The sequence below is a fragment of the Lepidochelys olivacea genome, assembly GCF_965140295.1.
Source record: "Lepidochelys olivacea isolate rLepOli2 genome assembly, chromosome: 1".
In the NCBI taxonomy this organism is placed as follows: domain Eukaryota; kingdom Metazoa; phylum Chordata; order Testudines; family Cheloniidae; genus Lepidochelys; species Lepidochelys olivacea.
This window is the reverse complement of record NC_140411.1, coordinates 44,237,152-44,262,895: the sequence shown is the minus strand read 5'-3', so window position 1 is coordinate 44,262,895 and position 25,744 is coordinate 44,237,152. Positions and strand designations below refer to the sequence as shown.

General features: G+C 40.0%; 1 protein-coding gene across 2 annotated transcripts in view; it reads left to right on the top strand.

Moving 5' to 3' along the window:
• Positions 1–25,744, top strand: part of MIPEP (mitochondrial intermediate peptidase) — a 134,479-nt gene that overhangs the window by 7,756 nt on the left and 100,979 nt on the right. For both annotated transcript variants that reach the window (XM_084624662.1, XM_084624661.1), the window contains exons 3-10: positions 2,479–2,567; positions 5,472–5,558; positions 6,723–6,786; positions 12,106–12,288; positions 13,420–13,576; positions 14,011–14,059; positions 14,933–14,993; positions 15,593–15,645. In XM_084624662.1, the coding sequence (XP_084480788.1) occupies positions 2,479–2,567; positions 5,472–5,558; positions 6,723–6,786; positions 12,106–12,288; positions 13,420–13,576; positions 14,011–14,059; positions 14,933–14,993; positions 15,593–15,645 (743 nt within the window). The remainder of the gene's footprint in view (positions 1–2,478; positions 2,568–5,471; positions 5,559–6,722; positions 6,787–12,105; positions 12,289–13,419; positions 13,577–14,010; positions 14,060–14,932; positions 14,994–15,592; positions 15,646–25,744) is intronic.

The following is a 25,744-nucleotide window of genomic DNA, read 5'->3' as shown; positions in this document are numbered from 1 at the left end:
TGTCGTCTGGAATGGTGGTTGAAGCATGAAGGGACATATGAATCTTTAACATAAGAATGAACGAATGTCCATACTGGGTCAGACAAAGGTCCATCTAGTCCAGTATCCTGTCTTTTGACAGTGGTCAATGTCAGTTGCCCCATAGGGAATGAACAAATGATCTTTCCCCTGTTGCCCATTCCCAGTTTCTGGCAAACAGAGGCTAGGGACACCACCATCCCTGCTCATCCTGGCTAATAGCCATTGATGGACCTATCCTCCATGAATTTATCTAGTTCTTTTTTGAACGCATTTGGCACATAAATATCTTGCAACACTGGCTGCAACAGTGGCATGAGAAGGCCTGTTCTCAGTTTCAGGTGACATTGTAAACAAAAAGCAGGCAGCATTTTCTCCTGCAAATGTAATCAAACTTGTTTGTCTGAGCGATTGGCTGAACAAAAAGTAGGACTGAGTGGACTTGCAGGCTTGTTTTATTTTTGTACAAAAATAACTGCATTCATAATTCTACATTTGTAGGTTCAACTTTCATGATAAAGAGATTGCCCTACAGTACTTTTATTAAGTGAATTGAAAAATACAATTTTTTATTTTTACAGTGCAAATATTTATAATAAAAAAGCAAATATAAAGTGAGCACTGTACACTTTATATTGGGTGTTGTAATTGAAATCCATATATTTAAAAATGTGAAAAACATCCAAAATATTTATATAAATGGTATTCTATTATTGTTTAAGAGTGTGATTAATCCCGATTAATTTTTTAATCACTTGATAGCCCTATAAAAAAGTGCACAAAATATAGATGTATATTTTATGTAAGCAAATTAGGAGGTGAAGTTGGAGTGCCTTTGGAAAATTCGACCCATAAAATGACTCCAAACACTTAAAGTAAAAATTATGTGTTTTCAGAAAGATTATAAATGTATGCTATATTACATAGTAAACCACATTCAGTTTCAGTTTTTCTTTTGAAAGGAGTTTCATATATTTCAAATAAATCCAGATAACCTTTAACAGAATGAAATATTCAACAGTTGTAAGTATAGCAATCTGCAGTTTATTTCCTTGTGCAAAATAGTCTATTCTTGTGTATATAAAAATATTTAAAAATCTGCGTGATGACATTTACCATGAAAAGCAATGAAATCTGGTAAATATTTAGCATAATCATATGAAAACAGCTTAGTCTAATACCAAGATAGGTGTCTCTTGCAGTATCTGGAAAACTTTAGTGCATTTGAAAGATTGAAACTTCTTAAGGTTATTTTTTCCATTTTAAAAATAATTCAGAGAAAAAGTAGGCCACAAGATCATACATAATAAGAGAAGTAAAACATGTATCACTGTTAGGTTTGTGTCCTCATGTCACCATTGAACTGGGCATGGGCCAGCAGGGAATTCACAAGTGTAAGTCAAATCCTGTAAACTCCCAGTGTGTAGTTCTTATTCAAATGGTAGTCCTGTTGGCTGTAGAAGTACTATTTGTGCGGATAACAATTTGCAACATTGGGCCTTTAAGCCCTGGTCCTATAAAGACACACATGCTTAAATGTACCTTCATGAGCTATGCCATTGATTTCAGTGGATCTTTTCATGGGAGTGAAGTTAAACATTTGGATGTTTGCAGGATTGAGGCTTTAGTGAGCATGGAGGAAACCTATCACATTGCTCAAGGCAGGATTCACTATTTTACTGAAAGTCTCTGTTGATCCTTTAATCTTATGTGACACTTTTTCCAGTAGTATGCTGGCATTTGTCTGTTTCTCTACAAATGGTGGCGAGACCTTTTGAAAGATGTAGTCTCTCATGGGTTTTTATCCAATTTTGATGAAAGATTAAAGCTTTAACATAAAGTTCTGTACTTAGTTTATAAAACCCTTTTTCAAGGAAGCGTGTAATATTTATAGCAGCAATATTTAAGATATTTCTTAAAACGTGTCTTAGGAGTAGATGGTCTATACTAAATTTTGAAAAAACAATACAAAACATGTTTATTTTTCTGGAATAGAGTTTAGTAAACAATAGAAAGTTTTAAAGCAGTAAGATTCAAAGGCACTGTTTTTTTATGAGTGTTTCTTGCAAGGGAAAGAACCTTTTTCTAAGGTACATGCCTAACTGAAAATAATAATAATAAAAACCTAAGTGAAAATATTTTCTTTGGAGTGAAATTTATACTATAGCAATTAATAACTGTTGACAGGTTCTTAACAGATACTGGTTCTGAGAAGACAAATTTATGTGAAAGTGCTCAGTGAAAAGAGATTGCATGTAACAGTGGAAACATGTTAAGCTGAGTGGAATTGCCAACCTTTTTAAAAACTATTTATTTATTTATTTAGGAAGTTTAAACATGTTTACAAATCTGTGCCATATAAATTCCAACTCTTCTCTAAAAACTAACTTGCATGTAAGTTTCAAATTATGGACAATCTTTCCCATCACCACCACTTCTCTTCTTTTTCTACTATGTCAGGCTGACTTCGTGAAAATTGCCCACCCTGACTTTGCATTCAGAGAGGCTGCTGAAGAAGCCTGCAGAAACATTGGTACCATGGTAGAAAAGTATGTTTTGTTCATTTATGTTGCTGTAAAATTAGCTTTCATGTCTGAAAAATTCTGCACTATCCAACAGATAACTTTTTTGCTTATTGTTAACGTGTGTGAGGTTTTTATGTGTGGAACAGATAGCAACTTTGTTTTTAAATGAGTTATTTAAAGATTCATCCTTACAGTGACTGGTGTAAGGTCACATACACCAATACCCAGGCCAGAGTCGTCGTCAGTTTTCTCTGCGAGCGTCTAACAAAGCTGTGACCAGCCAAGCTCCGGCAGCAGAGCTTTCTGCCGTCTAAGAGGGACAGCGCCGCATCAACGCATATGCTTGATAGGCTTCACGCCACCAAGACTAGAAATAATAATCGTAAGAGTAAATTCAGTAGAAACTGACGGCTTGAGCCTGTGCACTTGTTTGCACTTCCTACCTGCCAGTGGATTTTTCAAGACCTAAAGCGCGGGGGGGGGTTACTCAGTAGGGCTTACCTTGCTGCGGACTGTCTGTTTTTAAATGTCAGTTTGGATTGAAGTAAACTTTTAGAGACGAGGAAAGCACAAATTAACCTGAATCTCAGAAACTTCTTAACTACTATGAAAGTTTGGAGGCAGCTACTGTATTTACGTTTCAGAGTAGCAGCCGTGTTAGTTTGTATTCTCAAAAAGAAAAGGAGTACTTGTGGCACGTTAGAGACTAACCAATTTATTTGAGCATGAGCTTTTGTGAGCATCCAATGAAGTGAGCTGTAACTCACGAAAGCTCATGCTCAAATAAATTGGTTAGTCTCTAACGTGCCACAAGTACTCCTTTTCTTTCTGTATTTACGTTGTATGCTTCTTTCTGTGGCAAATAGCATCCCTGGATTACTAGCTTCTGTTTAGTAACAGTAGTAAGTCTTTGCATTTATATAGTTCCTTTCACACAAGGTGTCATGCTTTCTGAAGTGGCTTACAACTGTGAGTACCAACCTCAGGGCAGACTGTCAGGAACCAGGGCATGAACCTCAGACTGGTTGTGTGTGTGTGTTATACTTAGATTTCATCAACCAAGTAACAAGTGTGAACGGCACAGGCACTGTAACCGTCTGAGTAGGGAGCCAGAGATAGTCCTCTTGAGTCCTCTGATCTCTCTTGCCACCCAGGCAAACCTGCCTCTGTGACCGATGGTCCCTTATACCAAAAATCACAACAATATGCAGAATACTCCCAGTCCCCAAGGGACCTGTCACTTACCCAATGTCAATTGTACTCAGATCTCAAACCGAAGAGAACGCTTTTAACCAATTGTGTAACAAACCAGCTAAAGGTTTGTTAACTAGGAAAAATAAATAGTTATTTACAAGGTTAAAGCAGGTAACATACACATGCAAATGAGGTACAATCTTAAATTCAAAAGGTAGTAAAGGTTCTATAAGCAACCTTTTATGTCTTTTAGGGCTAGCCAGAGCCAAACAGCTTGGGAATCTCTTGCTTATGTTTAGGAATCTTTGCTCCTCAGAGTCCAGACAGCATAAATATACCAGTTGCTCCTTAGCATGAATTTCTATTCCCTTTCTCCAGCATTCAAGCTGTGATGGGACATGGGATTGTGCACATATCCTTTTTAGGGGTGTGGGGGAAGCTATCAACAAAGTTTTTTGTCCACAATGGCTTGTCTGATGCCTAAAGACAGTCTTTTGTTGGGAAGAAGATTACATCCCTTGTGGTAAACTAGTATTTCCAACTTGGTAATGATTCTCCCCTGACTTGGGGGGTGGGGGTGGGGGTTACAGTCTTAGCAAACATTTTTATAGTCACAGAGCACACATTTAAATATTATCTTATAACATGGGATACAGATATAAGCAGGATTAATACATGCAGCATCCTACAAACATTCCATAAACTCTAAACACATTCTTATAATTCTAATAACTATTTTAATAATGCTAACACACAGCAGGTAAGCCAGTCTGGTTTCCAGCTGTACATTTATCAGTGTTCAGTGAGGCCTAAGGGCCATCGCATGAGGTGGTGCCTGGTCTGCCAGCATCACACAAGGTCTCGACTTGGCTTCACTGACATTAAGTTATTAATCCTTGCAGCATTTCTGTGAGGTAGGTATGATAAGTATTATGTCCATTTTATCGATGGAGAAACTGAGGCACAGACTGGTTTAATGAGTTGCACATAGTGACATAGGGCTTCTGACTCCCAGTCCTGTATTCTAACCATTAGATCAGGGGTTCTCAAACTTCATTGCACTGTGACCCCCTTCTGAAAACAAAAATTACTACACGACCCTGGGAAGGGTTGAAGGGGGGACTAAAGCCTGAGCCCACTCAAGCTCTGCCACCCTGGGGGTGCCAAAGCCGAAGACCAAGGGTTTCAGGCCCAGGCAGGAGGCCTATAACCTAATCCCCGCTGCCCAGGGGTAAAGCCCTGAGACTTGGGCTTTGGCCCTGGGCGGTGGGGCTTGGGCTTCTGCCCTGGATCCCAGCAAGTATAAGCCAGCCTGGGCGACCCCATTAAAATGGGCTTACAATCCACTTTGGGGTCCCAATCCACAGTTTGAGAACCGCTGCATATATTATGCTCTGTCAGAAACTACATTTTTCTGTTGAATGCTTTAAATAAGCCACTATCCTTAGACTTTGTCCTACTTGCAACAATATGTCATGCAAAAATACTTGCCTGTTGAAAATAACTACCCACCTGCATAGTCATAAATGCTAGAATGTATAACTTGTCTCCTTGTATTGTACAGTAGTTTCTGAGTACAGTTACAACTTGAAAGCATTTTGAAAACTTCGCCCTTGATTTCTAATAGTGTATGTCAGAAAAGATTCAGCTCTGCCTTTGAACAAGTAATGCCGAGAGACTGAAATGTCAGTAACTATTTCTGATACTTCGTTGCTTTCATCTTTATCTCTTCAGGTTAAATACAAATATCGAGCTGTGCCAAAGTTTGAAACAGTTGCTGGCTAATAAAGAGGTTATGGATTCCCTAGATCCAGAAACCAGGTACTTGTTAATGTTTAACATTTTAGAAGTTAATACACTATAAATTAGTCCCCAAAATGCTTGGAAATATTTCTGTATTGTTAAATTGATGGACAGTTCAGCACCCTTTTGTAAAAGAACTGCAAAACACAATGGGCCAGAAAATCTGAGACTCCATTTTTATGCAACTTTATTAGCCACTGAGAATTTAACTGTGCAGTAGTCAGGAAGTTCAGTTATGGTTATGAATAGGATGTGCTGGAGTACACATTTTGTGTGTGTGTGTATAGCTAAAAGCTATGTTTAGTTTGCCCAGTTTAAATCTTTAGAAAATTAGGAAATGCAAAAGTTAAGTTTTCCATAACAAAATCAACTCAACCAAATTGCACTATTCTATTCTGCTATGATATACATCTAACAACGTAAACAGTAATAAGGTATAAATTTAAGAAGGAAAATAGGGAGTGGAATGTATTTAGGTTCTTACAAATTAAAATGAGTGCATGTCCATTCATCTAGAAGCCTCTGACAGCTTAAATTTTTAAATGTAAATCATATCTGGAGCACACTGGAAAAATATGCCTATGTGTGGTTAGCTTTCTGTTTGTTTTCTTATTACTGGAGTTTCAGATAAAATCAAGCATTTTTATTAATGGCAGTTGTGCATGGTAACATGCTTTCAGTCTGTAGGGTCAAATTGACATGTCAGCATTGTTTACTTTCACTTTATTGTTGTTATAAAGCACCATTTTTAGTACTGCTTATTCATTTCTGCCTGACATATTATTCTTTCTCTCACACAGTAACAATAACTATCCTACTTTTTCCTCCCCAAACAATCAGATGTTCTAGGCTTAAGGGCTTTTTCCTTCATCACTCAAAATAAATGAAATAAGTTAAATTGATGTTTTATAGTCTACACAAATTAATGTTATATGCTTGTTAAAAGACATTTTTCAATGCAAATCACCAAAATATTTACAAGGAAAAACATCCAGTTTCACTGAATAAACAAAGGAATAAACCTGCTGGAAGTGTATGTGCACAGAAAAAAATAGTTATAAAAGATGATATAATTAATTATTTTCTATCTTAAATCAAAATATAGTCAGTAAAATGTAACACACTAAGATCCAACTGCTGTGAAATGAGGGGGTCTTTAACAGGGTTTTACTGTATTTTTAGGCAAGTGGCAGAACTTTTTATGTTTGATTTCGAGATCAGTGGTATTCATTTGGATGAAGAAAAGGTAATTATTTTTGTCTATGACATGTGAATAGATGTTTGTCTGACTCTTAAAAACAGATAGCAAAATGCAAGGCATATGTAATGGATTCTGTGCTGAGTTGCCCCCTTTGAATGCTCTGGAAGTCAGTGGAGCTCAGCCTTCACAAAAAACTATTTGTCATTAACTATCAAATGGCTGGATTTGTAGTGTCCTATACAACTTCCCAGAGTCTAGTTCAGCCTTCACTCTCCAGACTGCCTTGTTACTCAGTCCTGTACCCCAGGGAGTTACAAGTGGGGACTCTGGACTCTTAGATCTGCCATTTGGGTTCGTATCTGCACAGTATAATTTTTGTGAAAATGGCTAGTTGTTTCAACAGTGTACCTATATAGGGTGGGGAAAACATGCTTCCCGTAATCTGGATAACAGGCTACTCAAATACAGCACTTCAGAAAGAATCAAGCCACATGTCTGTGCCACAACCTAATACTTTTAGTGACTCTAGAGCAGGGATCTCAAACTCAAATCGCCAGGAGGGCCACATGAGGACTAGTACGTTGGCCCGAGGGCCGCATCACTGACACCCCCCCACTCCATTCCCCCCGGCCCTGCCCCCACTCCACCCCTTCCATGAGGACCCACCCTTCCCCTGCCCCTTCCCTGCCCCTGTTCCAACCCCTTCCCCAAATCCCTGCCCCTCCTCTTCTCCACCTCCTCCCCTGAATGTGCTGCTTCCTGCTCCTCCCCCCTTCCTCCTGGAAAGCCCTAAGCGCTGCCAAACAGCTGTTTGGCGGCAGGAAGCGCCTGGAGGTAGGCAGAGGAGCGGGGATGTGCGGCACACTGGGGATGGGGGAGGCGGTGGGTGAGGAGAGCTTGGCAGCCTCAGGAAATAACTTGGGTGGGGGAGGGGCCACGGGGAGCTTGGCGGGCCGCAGCAAATAACTCCATGGGTCGCATGATTGAGACCCCTGCTCTAGAGCCTCTAAGTTGCCCTTAGTGGCCTGTGTCAGTGTCTCTCTCTCTTTCCCCAGCAAGAGTCCAAGATGGATCTGCCAGAGCTAGCAGTATGTTAGTAATATGCTAGTAATATGTTGGAGATGTTCGGCTCGATGTCCATAAATGTTCCTGGTACTCATGACATATTCCTGCATGAGGAAATCTATATTTTTTGAGTTTCTAGCAGTCGATTTTCAAACAAAGACTCTTTTTTACTAAATTCAGGTGGCCGACTTGCAGTGAAAACACCGAAACACATTGTTTTGGTAGCAGCTTGCAAACTGGAAAACCTTCCCAGAATAATTTTCTTACAATTACTGTGTACTAAGATTAACACCTCTTAAATCAGCGGTGAGGTGGGAAAGTACGACAGGAAGGCATGCAAACATTTAAAGTATGGCTACTATGATACAGAAATATTAATTGACATGTAGAAAAACAAAATTGGCATTTTAAAAAAATTTAATCCCCCTTTGTGACAGGCCCTTAGATATTTTGTATGTGATCGTTTGACCATAGTTACTGTTTCTTGCAAGTCCTGCAATTTTGAGTTCATATTAAGGTGCACTTGGTTAGAGGTATGTTGCCATCCATAGTGAATTTCTGATCTCTTCCTAAGATTTGCTTGAATGGCACATACTGCTCTCTCTGCCTACAGAGCATTATTGCTTGGATTCAGCTTCCTGGCACAAATTTAGGTTTGAATCTCTTGGTGTTAAAGAACTTAAGGTTGAGAATACCTCAGCTCATCTGTCCTCCTAGGTATCATGAATGTTTTCTTCAGAATGTCTCTAGAGGTTGGTTTCTCTTTGGATTTTTTCATATATAGTATATTTATCCAGTGATGAGCTGCCAAAATCTTAACAACTGGTTCCCTATAAAAGTTCTGGTTTAAGGGATGTGCCACAGTATGTATTTTTTGTACCAGTAGGGTTACCATACGGCCGTATTTTCCCAGGAGGAATTTTTAAATTTTAAAAATTGCTCCCGGATGGCAATTTAAGAACCAAAAAGTATGACATGTCTGGGGAAAATACAGATGTATGTTAACCCTGCGTAAAGTTTTTTTTAAAAAAGAAGGGGCCTGAACTAGAAATGAGCTCCGTTTCACATGTGTGGGTCCCTGCCACTCCCTGGGGGTGTGCTATGGTGACCAGATGTCCCGATTTTATAGGGACAGTCCCAATTTTGGGGTCTTTTTCTTATATAGGCTCCTTTTACCCCCCACCCCCGTCCTGATTTTTCACACTTGCTGTCTGGTCACCCTAGAGTGTGCACCTGTGTGGGTCCCAGCTGCTCCCTGCCCCCCTCATTGAAGCAGGTGTGCACGGTTACTGCCCTGGGAACTACAGGGCACCAGTGAACGTGGGGCCAGCTGCAGACAGGGGCGTGGGCCAGGGCTAGCTGGAGGCAGGGGGTGCGGGGCTGGCTGCGGGCAGGGCAAAGGGGTGCAGGCTTGGCTGGAGGCACGGCAAGGGGGTGCAGGGGTGCGTGCGGCAGGGGCTGGCTGCGGGCAGGGGGTGCGGGGGTGCGTGCGGCAGGGGCTGGCTGCGGGCAGGGGGTGTGGGGGTGGCTGGAGACAGGGGCTGGCTGCAGGCAGAGGGTGCGGGGGTGGCTGGAGAGAGGGGCTGGCTGCAGGTAGGGTGGTGGGTACTCACGGGGAGAGCAGCTCGGAGCAGACCGAGCAGCAGGACGCAGCCCTGGCCCAGCAGAGCAGCCAGGGACCCACCAGGCAGCAGCGGGAGCTCCAGGGCCAGGTGTCGAGGGAGCAGCAGCAGCAACAGGGCTCGTGCCCAGGGCCAGGCGGCAGCCCACATGGCTCCTGCAGCGCAGCGCCCCCAGCGGCCGGAGGAGGAATTACATCACTTCTCAGCCAGAGCCCATCAAAGCCTCAGCGCCCCCTGCAGGGAAGCGGGTTAACAACCGGTTCTAAAACTGCTTCAAAATTTAACAACCGATTCGTGCGAACCGGCTCTAGCTCACTACTGTATTTATCTGTTCAGAATGAGCTATAAACATGTATTGCTGTTGTGGCAGTGGCATTTTTTCACCCCTTTTGAAACATGTATATGGCAGGTTGTCTTTTATAATATCTTATGGCGTCTTATGTAGTTGAGCTTTTCATAGACATCCCTGGGTTTTTTTAATTCTCCAGGAGCAGGGATCTTTTATAATCCATTTCTTTTGGAGATAAGAAAAGTGCCTTCTGAGAACACGAGTTACAGGATGTAACTTATAATAGATCCCCACAGAGTTGGGATATGTTTGCTCTTTTACTTGACAAAGTAACGGACTGTTGGAGGAAGTCATATTCATAGGCTCCACCATGGATCTATTACATCTGCATGCCTTCTGAGAACAAGAATTACAGATAATATTGAATTTTTATCACCTCTTGACTTTTTCATTACTTTAAACTATGGATAATACTTCCAAAAGTCCCCTGTTGTTCACATCAGGATTTAGAATAAGTCAGGCCAGACCATATTATTTATATTTTTTTCTTATGGTCTGGGCAGATAAGAGGTTGTAATGACTATTGTGATCCCTTTTGGATTAGGCTGTATTATAACCCTATAATAGGGCTATGGGTTTTCAAATATTTTCCCAGTGTGGCCCATATCTTGATAGAGAGACCATCTTGTGGAAATCTTCCCTCTTATTCACATCATGTAGCATCCCTTTGGCAGCTACAGAACTTACCTAATGGAAAAGTAATACTAGGGGGAAATATTTAATGTTGCCTAGGTATCTGTAATGTGCTGTAACAGCAGAAAGTGAGGGGATAAAGTCAGTAACGCTGAGTTCTCTGCGTCCTTCAGTGAACTCAGAGGTATCTGTCTGGGGCCACGTGGCCCAGCAACTTGCCCTTCATCCTCCACATGGGAACAATGTTAGCAGCTAGGAGCAGCTTGCATGTGGCAAGCTATGAAAATGCCAGGACTATCAGGGCTCCTTCCCTAAAGTAGTCAGAACCTGCTACATGCAGGAATGCAAGGGGAATTCAGGGCCTTCCAGCCTCTCTGCTCCCAGACCTAGAAAGACACCCAGGACAATGGGCTCAGCAGTCTTTTCCTCCATTCACATGGATACAGCAGCAACTGGAATGATCTTTCAGAACCTCCTACCATCATCATTCACTCAGCTCTGAAACTTGGACTCTGACTTTTATTTCTCATTTGTTGTGTTGCCACTGGTTGTTAGCCACACTTCATTTTGCCCCTTTGTATCACTACAACTCTTCAACGGTCCAGTCTCTTTCACATTTCTGCACATTGTGCTTATTTCTCCTTTTCATTCCTCCTGCTAACTGTCCTTTCCCGCTTCTACTTATTTCCCACCTCAATTTTCTTCCCTCTGTCAGATTCCCAACAATCCCTTCCTCTCCCCACATCAACTTATTTGCCCCCTCAAGAAACTGTAAACGTTTGGAACATAAATAAAACAAATATGCTTTTGAAGACGAGGATATGGGAGTTCCAAGACATGTTTCTGTGGTCATCCTGATCACTTTACCACTATGCTATATTCCTTCCCCCAGGCTTTGTCTGTTTTGTCTATTTAGGGCCAGATCCTACAGACACATTAGTAAAGTTAAGCATGTGTCTAAGTGAGCAGTCCCATTGACAATGGAACTGTTCTCAGTAGTAAAATTAAGTGCATATATAAGTGTTTGAAGGATCAAGGCCTTAGATTGTAACAGGGCAGGGGCTGTCTTCCTATATGTCTGTACAGCACCTAGCACATTGTGATCTTTGGGCAGTGCCACAATCTACATAATAGGAGAGTCAGAACTGTGTGGTGATTAGTTAGCTTCACACAAGCTACCCGTGGTAGCTGCTTCTCTAGCTGATGTCTCCTTGATTTCCTCCATTACTGAAAATCCCTCTTTCCCTTCAGTCATTTACAAAATAATCGGACTATACCAGCATTTTAGAAGTATTTACCAATTGTTTAGCAAAAGTAGTTTAAAACATTCCCAAGTTCTGTTTTTTATAAACTTGTTTTGAATTTTCATGCATTGTTACCGCGGCAGAAATGTGAGAGAGAATTTTTTTTCTTCTGAAAGATAAGCATGTATAATGCATATATGTACACTACCTGGTTTCATTCTCACTGAAGACAGTAGTATGGCTCCCATTGACTTCAGTTGCACAGGATCAGCCCTAAATTAGGATTTCTTTAACATCATAGGCCTGATTCTAAGTAAGTAAGTATTTGCTGGGAATAGATCATGATTTGATTTAGTGTGCAAACATATCTTAATACTGTGGAAAACTGAGAGCTACTTGTACTGTATTTTAAGTGAAAATGTATCTTTTGTTTTATTTTTCCTAATTACAGCGTAAAAGAGCAGTGGACCTCAACATCAAAATACTGGATTTATGTAATCAATTTCTTATTGGAGCTCACCTGCCCAACAAGATTGACAAACACATTTTACCAGAACACATTCGCTATAACTTTGCAGTTGAAGGCAATTACATACAAATCACCGGTCTGCATGCAGACTGTTCCGATGATCTGGTATGTATTGTCAAAGTTCTCTATTGCACATCCAATAATACAAAGGTGCATCATAGTGATTTTGACACTAAATGACACAAGTGTTCTAACAGCTAAAAGTAGAAAATAGGAACTGAGGGTTAAGATTTTTAGTGCTGTCTGTGGGTGCTTTTCTCAAAAGAATTCAGTTAAAGCAAAAGCATTAATAATACCTTTTCAGACTGTTTCATGCACAGCTGTTAATATTCATCAGGGTAAACTAAGGAGAATAGCTGAACCCATGTTACCAAGACTATTTTTAAACACACAAAATCTTACACCCATTCTTTACTGAATTTCCCTGATAGCATCTTTATAAGATGGCCCTTCAGGTTGCTTATAAATTGGAAGGCAATTTGGACATTTTAAAACCTGCCTGGAATGGCTCCCATTTTTCTGGGTGTGGGTACAAACCTGAGTTTCAGGAAACTGTCACAACACTTTAGATCATTCAGTTTATGTAGTTAAGTAATTGCTCATAAGGCAGAAAATGGTTTTTAAACATGTTACCTTTGTCCTTTTTTACACAAATAAGTTCTGTTCTTCAAGTTCTTTTTGTATTTTTCTAGGACCAGTGTAGAATTCAGTTTCATGAGAAAAATTCACACCCAAGTATTTTAATAATGATGATTTCATTTAGTTGTTATTCAGCAATGTTGCCATCCAAATTGAAATTTAGGGTTATTTTTTGCTTTTTCTCATATTAATTTTGCATCAGACACTTAAAAATGTGGAGGATAATATGATAGGGTGGAACAAGGCTTGTTTAAATAGTCTCCTCCTTCATAAATAAAATCTACATATGGTGAAATATTGTTTTGTGTTCCACCAGTTGATACATATACCTGATGATGTTGGATGATCTTGTCAAGGGTTGTAAGAAGATCACAACTAATAAGAGGGAAAGCAGGCAGGCTGTCCTTATCCCTTTTTCTAATGGGTAATAGGAGGATATCATTATTTTTCTTTTTTAGATAGATTTTATATAAAGGGTTGCTTAACCTGAAAGCATTGTGGCTGTGATACCTGGCCTTTCATTAGATTGGGAGGAACTGAACTGTTTCTTTTTTGACTTATGCTATTATGAGACCATTTCTTTTCTTCTGATGTTAGGTACGAGAAGCTGCTTATAAGATTTTTCTTTACCCAAATGCTGAGCAACTGCGCTGCTTAGAGGAACTGCTTACCAGCAGAAACCATCTGGCACAGTTAGTTGGCTATAATACCTTTGCCCACAGGGCTCTTCAGGGAACAATGGCCAGAACTCCAGGTAAAGTACGTGTATGTTCAGAAATGATAAGATGTGACTTGTGTCAGGCATGAGGATAACTGTAGATAGTTTAACTTGTCAGCTGTTAATACAACACAGTTGTTGCACTGGAGAGTCTTATTGCAGTCATCTGAAATATTTGTATTTTTCAATAAGAGATAATATTAATTTGAACAGTCACTGTAATCTACACAATTCACTACTCCATGTTCATGGCTTAGGTAACTAAAAGCCATGATTATCACATCTGATTTTTTTATATGCTACCTTGATATACCTGTACAATTTCTGACCTGTGTGTCATCATTTCAGTAGATAAGTTAAAACCAGGCTTGCTCTAGGAAGGCTAAGTTGTTTGCTTCTTGATGTGAACTAATATATTTAACTGATGTCAGCATTTTGTTTTGTAATTTGCCTTCATTTCATATTTCCAGAGAAGGTAATGCAATTTCTTGAGACGCTTTCTGACAGATTGTTTCAACGGTGAGTCTATTTTTCATTTACTTATTTAAAAAATCCCATTTTAATTTGAAGAAAATAGGTTTTTTGATGCAAGACAAGACTCCAGTTACCAATAATTTGAGCATTTAAAAAATTCCTCTAAGGTTATTACTGAAATATTAGCTTCCCTCACATCTTGATTAAAATATTAACTTTCTTATATTGAATTAGACACCATGACGTAAAGGTTAACAAACGTATATATTGTCATACTGCCACGTGTGGTGGGAAATTAGAAGTGGGAAATTAGAAGTAGGAAATAAGTCATTCTCCAGATTTTTTTGAGTGTAGTCCACAGTTCTGGTGTGACTCCTACTGTAAAAGGAGATTACAGAGTGCATAAGAGTGAAAACAAAAACGCTAGGGAGCCCAGGGAGCCTCGCAGGGACCCACCAGTTAAGCACTAAAGCAGTAGGCCTCCCCTCCATATGCCCTACATCCATTATCACCCCTGATTTTCCCCACACAAAGCTACTCATCCTACCCCACCCCCTATGGTTCCTCCAGTGCAAAAAGCATCATCATCATGCAGAGTGGAATGGTGGCTGAGCACAAATATGGGGTCGGGGGGAGATGGGAGAGCAGGATTGTTTGGGAGAGAATAAGAGGGAAAAGTAGGACCTGAGAGTACCTGGAGTGGGCAGAGCAGAGTGGAGAGTAGCTCCACTGTAATGACCTGCCTGTGGTTTTTCAGAGCACAGACCAACTCTGACACACCATAGGCTCTTGGTAGTAGTGGAGCATGCATTTATACTATATGTTACAGACAGTAAAACATCAGTTGCCATTATACTGTACTATATTGGCTAAAAAACCCTTTAATTAAAACTTTAAGGGTGAAATTCTGTTTTACAGAACTCTAAAAGATTTTGAAATGATGGAAGGGATGAAGATGAAACTAAATCCCCAAAATTCAGTAAGTTATATAGTGCATTTATTTTCTTTTGGTTTTATATAATATGAACTAGCCTGACATCAGATGGGGAAAATAATTTCAGTCTTTACAATTGTAATATGAGCTGCATGTTGATAGATACTTGCTCTTTTGGTTTCAGATAGTTTTGGTTTTAAATAGCTGTTTCTAGTATTAAAACCGACCATCAGCTATTGGTTTTAACAGAATGATGCATACAATAACCAAAAACCAAGGTGGAAAATGTAATGGCTGGTTTTGAGCATGTTAAACATTGTTTTCAATTTTTAAAATATGGCCCTTTTATTTTTTCAAAAGTGTGCATTCCCAATTTTCCTGGCATCGTGCCTGATCCTTCCACGCACACACCCTGATTTTGCACGTGAATAGGTTTTTCTTTACATGTCCACTTTTGAAAATCTGGCTCATAATCCCTAGTTTAGGGTTTATGAATTTGGAGTCAGATGCTTTACATTACGTTTTAAAGTGCTGCGACTACAGAAGTGATAAACATTCTGAGTTATGTAAAGAAAGTGAGATCTTTGTCTTTGATTTACTTAGTTTTCATTGCGGTAATTACAAGTCGAAATCTTATGTTTCAGAAATTGATGCCTTGGGATCATCCCTATTACAGTGGTGTCCTGCGTGCTGAAAGGTAAGTTCCTTAAGTATGTGCTAGCAGTGTAAATGTGAGAGAGTGTTCATTCCAAGCCCTTGCAACAGCGGTAATGGAATCCATAAATATACACAGAATTTCTTTCTATAAGGCAGTGCTTTAATATGATAAAAATCACCAGGATCAGTAGGGGCAGTTGATCAAAGCTATTCTTCACTACAGCTGCAATGCCTATCAGTGTTTCTGTCTATTCCCTTTCCTTTTTTGTTTGTAAAGCCAAATATCAAATCTCTTTGGGGATATGAGATAATAACCAGTTTCAGAACCGATAAAGATTTCTTACTCAACTGAACGTTGTTTGTTATTCCTTAACTTAATGCAATAGTGTAAAAAAATCATAATGGCCATTGAATGCAAAGTCTGCATCCACTTTTCCTTTGCATGGGGAAAACAGGTATAGCTGAATTGATTTTGCTCCAAGCCTCAGGAAAAGGGGTCAGAAATCTGAGCTTCTGACTACCAACTCTCTTCTCTTAGTCTTCTATACCAGCTGCCTCTCAGTGTGAAAGCAATATTTCACAATGCTCCAGTATTCACCTACCAGGAAGCTGAAATTATAATTGTATTCTAGAGGCGATCAGAAATCTGTATATGCATATATTTCCAAGTGTCTAAATTCCCCATTTCAGATCTAAGCCAATCTCAAACACAGCCTTTGTGGAAACACATTAGGGCTTCCAATGGATAAGGGTTAATGATCTGTATTAACATAAGAACAACCATACTGGGTCAGACCAATTGTCCATCTAGACCACTATCCTGTCGTCTGACAGTGGCCAATGCCAGGTGCTTCAGAGGGAATGTACACAACAGGCAGTCATTGAATGATCCATCCACTCATGTCCACTCCCAGCTTTGGGCAGTTAGAGGCTAGGGACACCCAGAGTATTGGGTTACATCGATGGACCTATCCTCCATGAACTTAGCTAATTCTTTTTTAAACCCCCATTATAGTTTTGGCCTTCACAACAAGGAGTTCCACAGGTTGAGTGTGCATTTTGTGAAGAAGTACTTCCTTAGGTTAGTTTTAAACCTGCTGCCTATTAATTTCATTGGATGACCCCTTATTCTTGTGTTATGTGAAGAAGTAAAAAACACTTCTTTATTCACTTTCTCCACATCATTCATGATTTTATAAACCTCTATCTTACTTCCCCCCCCCTTCCCCCCCCCGGTTGTCTCTTTTCCAAGATGAAAAGTCCCAGTCTTTTTAATCTCTCCTCATATGGAAGCTGTTCCATACCTGTAATCATTTTTGTTGTCCTTCTCTATACCTTTTACAATTCTAATATATCTTTTTTGAGGTAGGGTGATCAGAACTGTACACAGTATTCAAGGTGTGGGTGTACCATGGCTTTATATAGTGTTAAGATATTTTCTGTCTTACCTATCCATTTCCTAATGGTTCCTAACATTCTGTTAGTTTTTTGGACTGCTGCTGCGCACTGAATGGATGTTTTCAGAGAACCACCCACAATGACTCCAAGATATTTCATGAATGGTAACAGCTAATTTAGACCCCACTATTTTATATGTATAGTTGGGATTATGTTTTCCAATGTGCATTAGTTTGCATTTATCAACAGTGAATTTCATCTGCCATTTTGTTGCCAAATCACCCAGTTTTGAGAGAGCTTTTTGTAACTCTTCGCAGTCTACTTTGGACTTAACTATCTTGAGTAGCTTTGTATCTTCTGCCAGTTTTGTCACCTCACTGTTTATCCCTTTTTCCAGCTTATTTATGAATGTGAGGGATGGTGTCCCTAGCCTCTCTTTGTCAGGAGCTGGGAATGAGTGATGTAACGGGTTGTCCCCTCCTGGAGTGCAGTCTGGGAGCCGTGGGCTCTAAACCCCTATCTCCGCAGGCCTCTCTCATGCTGCTTTGTTGGAGATTTACAGCCTGCCTCACCAGGCACTGTTATCACCCAACACAACAGCAGGTGGCACCACACACCCAACTGAGTTACCTGCTTGCTTTACCTAAGCCACTCAAGGTCAGACAGCCAATTTCCCAGCTCCCCCCGCCTTGCATCCCTGCTGGAGTATAAATCCAGAATTGTAACGTCTGACACTGCACAGGGACCTGTGCAAAGTAAGCTCAGTTCGCTCTTTCCTCGATGTGAGAAAGATCAACCTTGTGTTAACCAAGATGAAATTTTCCCCAGACACTTCATTTAAAAAAGCGGTTCTTAGCCTTTACTGCAGCCTGCACCCCTTTGGTTCTCAAAATATGTTCTCACACCCCTTATCAAAAACCATTGAAGTAGGTCAGTTCTTTAAACCTAGATATATTTTTTGTTTGTATATTACAGTAATTGTTAAAAAATGTATAATGTTAATAAATACATAGGTTTGATGAAACAAAGTAGTTGTACTTACGTGCTTATGCTTAATTTGTGTTTTCAATTATTTATCTTCTAAAAAAATCTGGCATGTCTCGCACCCCCAGGGAGTGCATGCACCCCAGGTTAAGAACCACTGATTTAAAGGTGCACTGGTTTAGATAAAATATAAAACAAGTTTATTAACTATAAAAGGATAGATTTTAAGTGATTACAAGTTATAGCAAACAGTTCAAAGCAGATTACCTAGCAAATAAACAAAAACACAAATTAAGTCTAACATAATAGAGGGATAGGATTTGAATTAACAATTTCTCACCCTGACTGATGATACAAGCAGTCCACCAAATTTCCATACACAGGCTAGAAATCCCTTTAGCCTGGGGCCAGGATTTCCCTCAGTTTCATCTTTGTTCCTCAGATGTTTCCAGGAGTTTTCTTATATGGGGAGTGAGGCCCAGAGATGATGTCACTCCCCACCTGATACAGCTTTTCCATATGGCGGGTATCCTTTGTTTGAAACTCAGTTTCCAGTCCAGTTTGTGGGGAAAAATACAGGTACCAAATGGAGTTCAGTGTCATTTGGTCTGGTCACATGCCCTTGCTGAGTCATAGCAGCCATTATGCATAGGCTCTCTGGAGCGTTCCCAGGAAGGCTCACCAGGTGGGGATAAGCTTCTCCTAAGGCCTATTGTTTCCCCTAATGGTCCATTACCTTGAATAAGCCATTCACAACGAGCTGTCTAGACTGGAAGCATCTTGCCTAGTGGGTGTCACCAGGTGTAACTACATCTGAAATACAGATACATAGTCAATATTCATAACTTCAAATACAAAAATGATACATGCATACGAATAGGATAATTATATTCAGCACATCATAACTTTTCCATAGACATCTCACAAGACTTATCTTGTACAAAATACATCATAATTATGTCATAATCATGTTATCATACAACTATGAAGAATATGGGATGCAGTGTTACAGGCGACAGAGGATGGATAATTTGATGATTACCTGTTCTGTTCATTCCCTCTGAAGCACCTGGCTTTGGCCACTGTCGGAAGACAGGATACTGGGCTACATGGACCTTTGGTCTGACCCAGTATGGCCATTCTTATGTTGAACAGCATTGGTCCTAGTACAGATCCCTGGGGGACACCACTATTTACCCCTCTCTCTCCATTTTTGAAAACTGACCATTTATTCCAACTGTTTCGTACCTTTTAACCATGAGAGGATCTTATCTCATGACTGCTTACTCTGCTTATGAGTCTTTGCTGAGGGATCTTGTCAAAGACTTTCTGAAAGTCCAGGTACACTGTATCCACTGGCTCACCCTCGTCCATATGTTTGTTGACCCCCTCCAAGAATTCTAATAGATTGGTGAAGCATGATTTCCCTTTTGCAAAAGCCATGTTGACTCTTTCCCAGCAAATCGTGTTCATTTAGTGTCTGATAATTCTGTTCTTGACAATAATTTCCATGCATTTGCCTGGTACTGAAGTTAGGCTTGCTTGCCTGTAACTGCCAGGATCACCTCTGGAGCATTTTAAAAAAACTGGTGTCACGTTAGCTATCCTCCAGTCATCTAGTGCAGAAGCCTATCTAAATGATAGATTAAATGTTCTTCTGAGTCAAAAAGAAAAGGAGTACTTGTGGCACCTTAGAGACTAACAAATTTATTTTGAGCATAAGCTTTCGTGAGCTACAGCTCACTTCATCGGATGCATTCAGTGGAAAATACAGTGAGGAGATTTATATACATACAGAACATGAAAAAATGGGTGTTACCATACACACTGTAACCAGAGTGATCACTTAAGGTGAGCTATTACCAGCAGGAGAGCCGGGGGGGGGGGGAGGGGGGGAGGTAGAAACCTTTTGTAGTGATAATCAAGGTGGGCCATTTCCAGCAGTTGACAAGAACATCTGAGGAACAGTGGGGGTTGGGGGAGGGGAATAAACATGGGGAAATAGTTTTACTTTGTGTAATGACCCATCCACTCCCGGTCTTTTTTCAAGCCTAAGTTAATTGTATCCCGTTTACAAATTAATTCCAATTCAGCAGTCTCTCGTTGGAGTCTGGTTTTGAAGTTTTTTTGTTGAAGAATTGCAACTTTTAGGTCTGTAATCGAGTGACCAAAGAGATTGAAGTGTTCTCCAACTGGTTTTTGAATGTTATCATTCTTAACACCTGATTTGTATTCATTTATTCTTTTACGTAGAGACCGTCCAGTTTGCCCAAAGTACATGGCAGAGGGGCATTGCTGGCACATGATGGCATATATCACATCGGTAGATGTGCAGGTGAACGAGCCTCTGATAGTGTGGCTGATGTGATTAGGCCCTATGATGGTGTCCCCTGAATAGATATGAGGACACAGTTGGCAACGGGCTTTGTTGCAAGGATAGGTTCCTGGGTTAGTGGTTCTGTTGTGTGGTGTGTGGTTGCTGGTGAGTATTTGCTTCAGGTTCAGGTTAGGGGGCTGTCTGTAGGCAAGGACTGGCCAGTCTCCCAAGATCTGTGAGACTGATGGGTCGTCCTTCAGGATAGGTTGTAGATCCTTGATGGTGTGTTGGAGAGGTTTTAGTTGGGGGCTGAAGGTGATGGCTAGTGGCGTTCTGTTATTTTCTTTGTTGGGCCTGTCCTGTAGTAGGTGACTTCTGGGTACTCTTCTGGCTTTGTCAATTTGTTTCTTCACTCCAGCAGGTATTGTAGTTGTAAGAATGCTTGATAGAGATCTTGTAGGTGTTTATCTCTGTCTGAGGGGTTGGAGCAAATGCGGTTGTATCGTAGAGCTTGGCTGTAGACGATGGATCGTTTAGTGTGGTCAGGGTGAAAGCTGGAGGCATGTAGGTAGGAATAGCGGTCAGTAGGTTTCTGGTTTAGGGTGGTGTTTATGTGACCTTGGCTGCTTAGCACCGTAGTGTCCAGGAAGTGGATCTCTTGTGTGGACTGGTCCAGGCTGAGGTTGATGGTGGGATGGAAACTGTTGAAATCATGGTGGAATTCATCAAGGGCTTCTTTTCCATGGGTCCAGATGATGAAGATGTCATCAATGTAGCGCAAGTAGAGTAGGGGCATTAGGGGACGAGAGCTTTGGAAGCGTTGTTCTAAGTCAGCCATAAAAATGTTGGCATACTGTGGGGCCATGTGGGTACCCATAGCAGTGCTGCTGATTTGAAGGTACACATTGTCCCCAAAAGTGAAATAGCTATGGGTGAGGACAAAGTCACAAAGTTCAGCCATCAGGTTTGCTGTGACATTATCGGGGACACTGTTCCTGACGGCTTGTAATCCATCTTTGTGTGGAATGTTGGTGTAGAGGGCTCTCGAGACACCACCGACTTTCTGAGGAAACTACAATCCATCGGTGATCTTCCTGAAAACACCATCCTGGCCATTATGGGCGTAGAAGCCCTCTACACCAACATTCCACACAAAGATGTACTACGAGCCATCAGGAACAGTATTTCCGATATAAGTATTTTTTTAAAATCATGTTTACCAATCTGAGATTTTTTGATGAGGTTGAACAGGTGATAAATGTGGTGATGTTGGTCACAAATAGATTATTCTGCCCATTTTTGTATTGTGAGGAAAAACATTGTTCCTGGTGGACCACTGTAAAATAACTGGTGAGATTCTTGCATTTAGAGCATGGTTGTCATGGTGAAAGGAGTTCTGAAAATAGAACACATCATGACATTGGGGGTGTACATCTGTTTTTGTTTTGTTTGTTTTTAGTTTACTAAGTCTGTTAGTTTGCATCTGGCTCTGTGAGAGTGAACCCCTACACCCCTCTGGAACCTCATTGATGTTAATGCAGGACTGGGGCCTATGCATGCTTTACTCCCACCATGTGGGGCCAGGAATATTTTCACCAAAATGTTTCTAACGTACATACAGGAGAGTGAAGGAGAGGTATTTCTAGATTAGAGTACTATCGCTGTTTTGCTCAATTGGTTGAATTTTACACAAAAGTAGGTGGCATTTTTCCATCTCCTATAGTTTTCTAGTAAAAATACTGCACTAAGGGCCTGATCAGTTTATAAATACCTACTTGGGGAACAAAAATCTGATAATTGTTTCTTCAATCTACCATATGGTATAACAGGATCCAGTGGCTGGAAGTTGAAGGTAGACAAATTCAGACTGGAAATAAGGCTCAGTTGTTTAACAGTGAATGTAATTAACCATTAGAACAATTTACCAAGGGTTGTGATGGATTCTTCATCACTGACAATTTTTTAATTAAGATTGGATGTGTTACTCAAAGATATGCTGTAGTTCAAACAGGTATTAATTCTGGGAAGTCCTAAAACCTGTGTTATACAGGAGGTCATCAGATTAGATGATCACAATCCTTTTGGTTTTATCTGTGAATCTATGAATCCTCCACTCCCCTGCTCTTTCTGTAGTAACTTTCACGTATGCAATGTTGGTTTAAAATACTGCCAGATCACTGAATAGAGGGTAATGACTAGACAAAGTACCTGGCAATGAGGAATCAGGCCCAAAGAGTGAAATTCACTCGCTCATCACAGAATATTAGTGATTAGACTTTTGCATGGAACTCCAAAACCTTACAGGCTATAAGAAGAAGCACTGCCCTCTTACATGACTCTTCTGCATGTCTTCTCTCTGCTCCAGTGTGTGCCTTACCTCTGTCCCTACCTCACTGAAGGCCCTCTGCAAGACTATGTTGTCTCCAGTTCACTTCAGTAATTTTCTTTGCAGGCCTGACTGCACAGAACCCTCAGGCATCAGTTACGTAGAGGTAGCCCATCCATCAGAGTTTCACAATGTGTCTGAGCTTTAATCATTTTGTGACCATTTGTTATGATTGTTCATGTATGATTCAGTCATCAATTTTTTCTCCCAGAGTTCTGTACAAGTTCCTCAGTACTTTTTGATAAAATTATTTTATCCTTTCTGATGATTTGAAGCATTCTATAATTTGTGCACCCTGTGATATTTTGGATGTTGCAATAGAAAATATTTCCATTTCGGTCTGTGTTCCATATTGGTTGCATAGTTGTTCCTGTTTCAGTTGTAACTGTGCTTTGTCTCCCAGGTTACACCCCCAGTTTATTCTTCCAGATTCTTTATTTAATAAGAGACTGCATTAGCTTTGCATATCTTGCTGTAGTGAGGTAGTCATTTTAGTCTGATAGTACTCTGGCTTGTTGTTTTTCATTTTTTTGTTCTTTCTAGGTTTCAGAGTAGCAGCCATGTTAGTCTGTATTCACAAAAAGAAAAGTAGTACTTGTGGCACCTTAGAGACTAACCAGTTTATTTGAGCATAAGCTTTCGTGAGGTGAGCTGTAGCTCACGAAAGCTTATGCTCAAATAAATTGGTTAGTCTCTAAGGTGTCACAAGTACTCCTTTTCTTTTTGTTCTTTCCAGTGACTCATTAATATTTTAGGTGTTGGTCTAGTCTTGAGTGTTCATTGGAAGGTACACACTGGGATGAATTTCATCCCAAATGACTATTCTTGCTTTTCTGAATAAAATAAATCTTTTGTTAAAGATGATGATATAATCATACTTAACAAAAACATATTTTATATATAGTTATATTGTGATAGCCCCTGGGAGCCCCAGTCAGTGTTCAGATATAACAGACGGACAGTCCCTGCGCCAGAGTGCTTACAAGCTGACAACACAGGGTTTTAATTGTTTAGTAAGTATTTTTCCCATTTGTTTGAGTAGATATGTATTGCTTAACAGCCAGCAAAGGGCAGAAAAAGTGCAAAAATCCCTTTTGAAATAAGTAGATGAAAAAACGGTTTCCTATTATGTTCTTTTAACTTTTGTTTCGGTGTGCAATATATTTTCTTTCACTGTTGTTCGTGTGATTGAGATTTGTAGTCTTGAATAGTATTTTGTATAATTAACATAGTTGTTTAGAAAGAGAAGCCAGCCATGGCCCTAACATGTCTGGAATGGTTAGTAGTCGACTGTGTTGATTCTATTCTGTATATTCTTAGGCTTTGAAAAAACAATTTTTGTGTGGTAAGGAGGAAAACCAAAATATACGAGTCATATACAGTTGTGAGGGGAGGAAAAAGCACCATCAGTGGAAAAAATTCCAGCCTGAGACCCCAAAAAGCGATGGGTTACTCTCAAGCACAAAATTGACTAATTTTTTAGACCCTATTGTGCTATCTTTACTAATGTTGATTAGTACCTTGCTCTTAAACTAGTCCTTTAGGAACTGTTGGAACTAGTGATGGAGTGCAGCACTATTCTTCTTGAGGGTGGCACAATCTGATCCTTAATTAACTTATTCCTTAATCACCTGAGTTTTACTTAAATAGACTAATACTACTTGAATCCATCACTTAAACTAGAAGTGCATTCCCGTTAGTCACCATGCTATCTGTAAAATGACACCTCCTTAAATTTCTCTTAATATATATGTTTTTTCTTTTAATTTCATGTAGTACTAGGGACATTTGTCTAGGTCAATTCAAATGGAACCCCATCCTTAATTTTAAGATGCTTGATAATTAAAATTGGGTGCCTTCATCCTAATTCCTCTACAGAATATCATACATCCTGATCAGTTTGAGCCAGTACATTAATAATAAAACAGAATGCAATTCATATTGTATCAGTTTGCCCCTGTTTTCAGTCATTGTTTCTGCTATTGTCAATAAAGTGAACATAGGTGCTATACTGTAGACAGAACATAAGGAGGAGCTCCAGACTCACATGCAGAACAAACTCTTCTCACTCCCAGTTCATCTGTCCACAATCAAGTTGTTTTTCTCCACTTTCATCGCGCCTTCTCCCTGGAAACTTGATCCCACTTCAAAAGTGTAGGTCTCCTACCAGGCAGTAACAGGATAGTTTGCTTAATATACTTTAAGAAAATTCATTTTAAAAATATTGTCTTCAGCTTTAAAAAACATTTATGTCAGTTGAATATTTTTGTACCCATAACTTAAATGGTAAAGATGGTAGAATTAATATAAGTGTATATTTAACAGACATTGGAGGCAGAAGTCTGAAATGTGAATGATCAGTGTCTTATAAGAAGATAGAGTAATTAGATAGAGTAATCAAGAATTATAAGAAGACAGAGTAAACAAGAATTTTGGCAACATAGAGGTGATAGAACAGTGAATGCTAGAACATGCTTCACCTCAGACAAGTAAGAAGTTGTCTAATGTGTATCTCATAAAATATAATATTATGCCTGAGTTTTAGTGCAGAAAAATACACTGTCATCATTTACTTAACATTATGGTATCTCAGCCAGTGCTAATAATAGTAGATGTACTCCCTAGGGGACTGATCCTGCAAAGACTTATGCACATGAATAGTCTCACTGAGTTCTCTTAGGTAATAGGTCATGCCTGGGAGAAAGGCTGAATGTTGACATAACTGCTGCTAGCCCCTGTTTTGTCAGCAAAAGTTACTTACCAGTCTGGGCTGGTTTTTTTGGAGGGGTGCGGGTGGGGACTCTGACTCATTTTTTGAAGTTGTGCTAAATTAAGTTTTTGTCCTAATGTGGACACTGACAAACTTGTATTTCTTTGCCCTCTGTGGTGACCACTATCTGTGGGGCTGTAGGGATAAACCAGGTGGAATTAGGGATGAACATATTAATTGTGAAGGAAGCCTGTTTCCCACTATGGAGAAAGGAGAAGCCAACAAAGTAACTGGAGAAATTTTGTATCCCGGGGAAACTAGCTATATAGATGTTACTAAAATAA